This window comes from Phalangium opilio, unplaced genomic scaffold (genome assembly GCF_054372755.1).
Source record: "Phalangium opilio isolate 3A_F unplaced genomic scaffold, DU_Popi_V2 ptg000056l_1, whole genome shotgun sequence".
In the NCBI taxonomy this organism is placed as follows: domain Eukaryota; kingdom Metazoa; phylum Arthropoda; class Arachnida; order Opiliones; family Phalangiidae; genus Phalangium; species Phalangium opilio.
Genome location: NW_028324175.1, coordinates 5035726 through 5041235, shown reverse-complemented (window position 1 = coordinate 5041235; position 5510 = coordinate 5035726). Strand labels below are relative to the sequence as shown.

At 35.6% G+C, this 5510-nt stretch overlaps 1 protein-coding gene across 1 annotated transcript; it reads right to left on the bottom strand.

Annotated features, from left to right (window-relative positions):
* Positions 1-226: 226 nt before the first annotated feature.
* LOC149668149 (uncharacterized) lies at positions 227-2990 on the bottom strand. The gene is made up of 4 exons (XM_089841241.1): positions 2978-2990; positions 2681-2934; positions 1244-1391; positions 227-1082 (listed from the first exon to the last, which is right to left on the bottom strand). Exons 1-4 carry the CDS (start codon positions 2988-2990, stop codon positions 562-564), a joined length of 936 nt encoding a protein of 311 aa, XP_089697367.1. The 3' UTR covers positions 227-561.
* Positions 2991-5510: the final 2520 nt, after the last annotated feature.

Sequence of the window (5510 nt, the reverse complement as noted above, 5' to 3'; positions counted from 1 at the left end):
GCTGGTCTGCTACTCCTTTCGTTTATTTTCTATGGCAAAAATACTAACTTTGGGAGGTATTGGGATATTAGGCCATTTTGTGTTTTAAGACTTTTATTGTGTAGGAAAGAAAATTATCCTTTTTAAAGAAATTTTGGATAACTATTAATATCATTATTGATAACTAGTTAAAATTTGAAATTTTTTTATAAAATTTGGAGGAAAATTTTCAAATAACAAGACTTCCTTCGAGTTTCAAACTGAAGAATGCTCGTGTGCTTTATTGAACTATTTTATACAAACAGGACAGTCACTTTCAGCTTGAATTTTTGCTTGATATTTTATTGAACATACCCTAGCCCTTAAAGGGAGGATAAAGAGGAAAATAAAGTTATTTTTTATCGATTCTTCTTCTAATTATAAGACCATTTTGCATAGTGAAACATCCAGGAAATACCGTCTGCGTTCTTGAACAATTTATTACAAACAAGACTGTCACTTTCAGTTTCAACTGTATTTTACTTAACCTCGCTTAGCCCTTAAACACATTTTTAATCTTTTATTAAATGACAGACAAAAACGCTAAATCGGGTTCAAGTCGCCCATCAAATGAAACACATCATGTGGCGGCAGGGTCTCATGGAGGTGTCCAAAAAGGTCGCAAAGCGTAACCAGGTAAGCCAGGGAAGAACTTGGTCTTGGTGGACGATAGACACAACCGACCACAGCCGAATGAAAGCCGCAAGTAAAGGTCACAAATACCGCTTCGATTGGAATCCCATCGTCAGAGGTTTGGAATGCGCATGGGAGCTCGACAGGAACAGGATGTAATGATTCATGCAACGATAATAAAACACCGCCACCTCTGGTAGGACGATCCTTCCGGAAAGTTATGTATTCCGGGGGTAGTAACTCCGAATCCATAACCGAAGAGTCCAGCCAAGTTTCCGTGTGGCCAATGATATCATAGCGCGAGGAGTTCAAAAGTGCTAGATCGTTCAGCTTGTTACGCAGGCTTCGAACATTGGCATGGAAGAAAGTGATGCAATTCGAACGTCGAGGGGGCTGTGTCGATAAGGCGGAATGATCCGGAGATGTAGGTTCTTGAATAGCAAAAAACGAGTCACTTAAGGCTGGTAGAGAGCAGGTCGGGCACATATAGGGCTCGTCTGAAGATATGATATTTGCACCCGACTTGATTTTTCATTTCACCCTCCCTTTAATAGTATGAAAAGTACAAATAAATATAAAACTCAATATTTACCCGCGACTAAATTTAAACATTCTACTTGAACATTTAAGACACCAGTCGCTGAACTGTTAATTTTATTGTTGAGAAAAATCTCGTTGATTACTTCAAGAAGACCCACTTTCTTAATAGTGGTAAGGATCTCATTGGTGACGCCATTATTCTATTAAATGCAATAAAATAATTAACATCGCATTTAAAGGAAAAGTTCAGGTAACATAACATTATACCTTTAAAAGTACGGCCTTTTTTAAATATAAAATGAAAACTAAATATCTCTCATTGCAAAATAATTAGCATTTAATTAGTCTTAAAAAAATCAAGCATTAAATGCTAATTATTTTGTAATAAGAGATCATATATTTCCTGTTTTTAACTTATTATACTTAATTCCATTTATATTCAGAAAAAGGCCGTTCATTTAAGGTATATTTTTTTGTTACCTGAAATTTTCAATTTAAAGCAAAGCGCGGGCCACCCGTAACTCGATTTTCGCTCACTAGATGGCTCTACCCAAAAATCTTGAAAGGCGGGATTTATATGGGTATCAGCCTGTTATTGGTTAATGCCATGACCAATAGCAACTTCAAATTAAAATTCGTCTGCACAGACTGCATTTCAAACTTCAAAAATATCACGGTAGCTCTTGTTTTATGTATACCCAATCAGGAATTTGGGTATTACGAGGCGGTTTTGTTAATAATAATTATCTCGTATCCAAAGTTACTGACAACCACAGAGGCCTATAAAAGGTGGTTAACCAAACAAAGCAATGCATACACATATATAAATAAATATATATATGAATATCAAAAAAAAAATCATTTTATTTCACTACGCCACTTTGTTTTGAAGTTTATTTTGAAAAGAAATAAGTATAAATAAATTACTAAGTAGTTTTGATGGATTTATGGTTTTTATTTTTTAATATTCTGAAAATCACATACTAATTATTCTGCCTAAAAAAACCCATAGTAATACAAGTTATGCTAGGGAAATGCAAAATCCCTTTCCTCGTTAGTGCTCTCCAATGCGTGAATTCTCTAAAAAAAGAAGCAATATCAACTTGCGAACATTTAAATTAGGGTATCATAAAACTTACGAAATGTCAGCTGATAGATTTTTACAAATAGTATTTTAAAAAAAAACTTATATTGAAAGATGGCCTTATAAGTTGTTCAAATAATGAATTGAATTCTAAACTTATTTCTAAGTGTTTAAAAGTGAAAAATATATCTAAAGTTAATGAGTAATTTGACACATTTCGGGAAATTTTAAAAGCGAAATAAATTCAAGTAATCCAAAAATTGAAGAAAATCCAATTTCGCGTTTACTATATTAGTTTCAAGTTAATCTGGGTAAAAACCCCTCCTGAAACCCTTATAAATGCCATTTGGGCTATTTATTTATTTATTTTTAATTTGAGAATGCTATTCTGTATGTTATAAATACCTTAATAACTTTATTAATAACTTGAATAGCGAGGAGTGGCAACTTGTCATCAAAGGCTTCCGTTAAACCTTTTAGCAGCCACGTTTTTAAGACTTTGAAGTTGGCGTCTCGATAAGTAACATTTAAAAATTGTTCCAAAAACGTACGAGTGCATTTTTTTAAGATGCGCAGAAGGAACTCGCGTGTCTGCAAAATAATTAGAAATACAAGAGTATTTCCTAAATTGCTCCTTCTAGGGTACCAATTATTAACAACTTAAGTTATGTTCATTCCAAAAGTTTGTAACTGGCTACAAACTGGAGCTTGTCATGAAATGACGTAGGTGATAGATTCAGGGTAAAGCGACGCCTAGTGACGGGCTGTCAAATGCTTAGCACAGACAAAGTAAAAATTATAGGACCTTTCATAAAATTACAGAATAATAGACGACAGGTTCAAAAATATAGAATTTTATAGGAATTATAGGACCGCTACGCTACCCGCGCGAGCTAACTGACCTCCAATCCTCGACTATAAAAGAGTGAGAGCCACCTAGTGGCATTTCTTTAAACTAAACCTCAACCGCGACTTGCTTTAATTATATATTTAGCGGCTGATGCCAAAATTAAATTTTTTAATGATTATTTCATTTTCACATTTTCAACTTTTAGGCATATTTAGTATCAGCAAGAAGTGATATCTATTTTATTAGCGCGACGCGATGACGAATATTACGTATTTTCCGACTGAGGAGAGGTTGGCGAAATAGCCCGGCCTCCTTTTACGTATAGCCCCCCCCCCTTGGTATTTTGAAAGTGGGACTGGGACTATGACGCGCGAATACTTAGGCATCTCATACCTTCTCCCTAATAAACTAGATATCACTTCTTGGTATCAGAACCCCCAAGAATCCCTAAGACCCAATCTTCACATATACTTACAATAGGGGTAGTAAATTCATAATAGTTGTTTTAACTGTCACGGAGTCCCCCTTCGATTTGCTTAACAGAAATAGAAGTTCTAGGACCTGTAAGAAATGAATAGGATTATATCATAAGTTTATAAGATATGTTCATTCCATAAGTTTGTCACTGGTTACAAACTGGAGCTTGTCATAAAGTGAGCGAGGTACGTTATAGATTCAGGGTTAAGCGATGCCTGGTGAGGCACTATCAAAGGCTTAGTAATACAGCCTAATAATAATAGTAAGATCACTACCAACGAGATACACAAGGCCCATGCGGGCCCCAATTTTTTTTCTGGACCTTCTAAATCGCCACGATTTTCCTCTAGAGGCGCGTTTAAGTCTAGAAAAATTACGTAAACCTCACATGACCATCTGTCTGCTCTAAGTTTCGAACCTCGAGCGAAGGATTTCATGTGAATTGAGCCTAATTAGTAAGTGTATTAAAGAGATTAAGAAGCCCCTTACTAATATTGCATGATAAATAGGTAGATATTACATGAATTTCACGTGATTGTTCCCAAGTACAAGTGAATATGTCGTGACACAACGTGTCAATGATTATCACTTGTGTTTGAGAAGTATTTCATTAGTGAATACCAGCTCATTAAAGTGTCACGTTAGATGACTTTTCATACTCAAGGTGATTCATGGGTGACACTCGCATCACTAATATACACCCATGGATATCGGTCACGTTCAAGGCAAAGTCTTTATGAAATGAGGGTTCCTGATAGCAATATCAGGTGAATAACATCCAGAAATCACTTCGGGGCTCTGTCGATACTGTTTGTTAAGAACTCAGTGAGCGCGTGTCGGATGAATATCTGACAACAAGTAACACTTCACTGGGTTTATGTACACCTTGTTGAATATTGGACATTCAATAATTACCCGAATTACACCAGCCGCGCACATCACAAACATTCATGAATTAATGTACAGTCCGCCATTCATCCAAGGACCACCAACAGTAACTTATGAAACGTAGCGAATATTGAAGATTCGATATTCACCCGAAATTCACCAACTGCATATACGTGGATTAATGGTTTATCATTTATGTCTGGTGTATCTCAGATCTACAGCGAGTGATAAATTATCACTTGTATCTCATATTAATAGAAAGTGATACATTTTCATTTATGTCAAGTTCATCTCAGATAAATAATGGGTGACAAAATATCATTTATGTCAAGTGCATCTCAGATAAATAATGGGTGACAAATTATCATTTATGTCAAGTGCATCTCAGATAAATAATGGGTGACAAATTATCATTTATGCCAGGTTTATCTCAGTTCAATAATGGGTGACAAATTATCATATATGTCAGGTGTATCTCAGATCAATAATGGGTGACAAATTATCATATATGTCAGGTGTATCTCAGATCAATAATGGGTGACCAATTATCATTCATGCCAGGTGTATTTCAGATCAATAGCGACTCATAAATTACCATTTATGTACTGAGGTTGGTGAATATTACACATTCAATTTTCACCAGAGATATACTAGCTGCGCTCGTCAGAAACATTCAAGAATTAATGTGAGGTCCGCGATTCATCCAAGAATCACCAACATATATAAACCATAGTGGATATTGGAGATTCGATATTCACCCGAAATTCAGTAACTGATTTATGTCACACACTTAAACGAATTAATGTTTTAACATTTATGTTTGGTGTAACCTTTGGTGTTACTCAGTTGAATAGCGAGTGATAAATTATCTATTATGTCAGATGTATCTCAGATCAATAAGGAGTGAAACATCAGTTTTGACAGGTGTATCACAGATCACTATCGAGTGACAAATTTTCATTTATGTCCAGGGGCGATCCCATGGGGGGGACAGGGGGGGAGGCTCTCCCCCCTAAAATT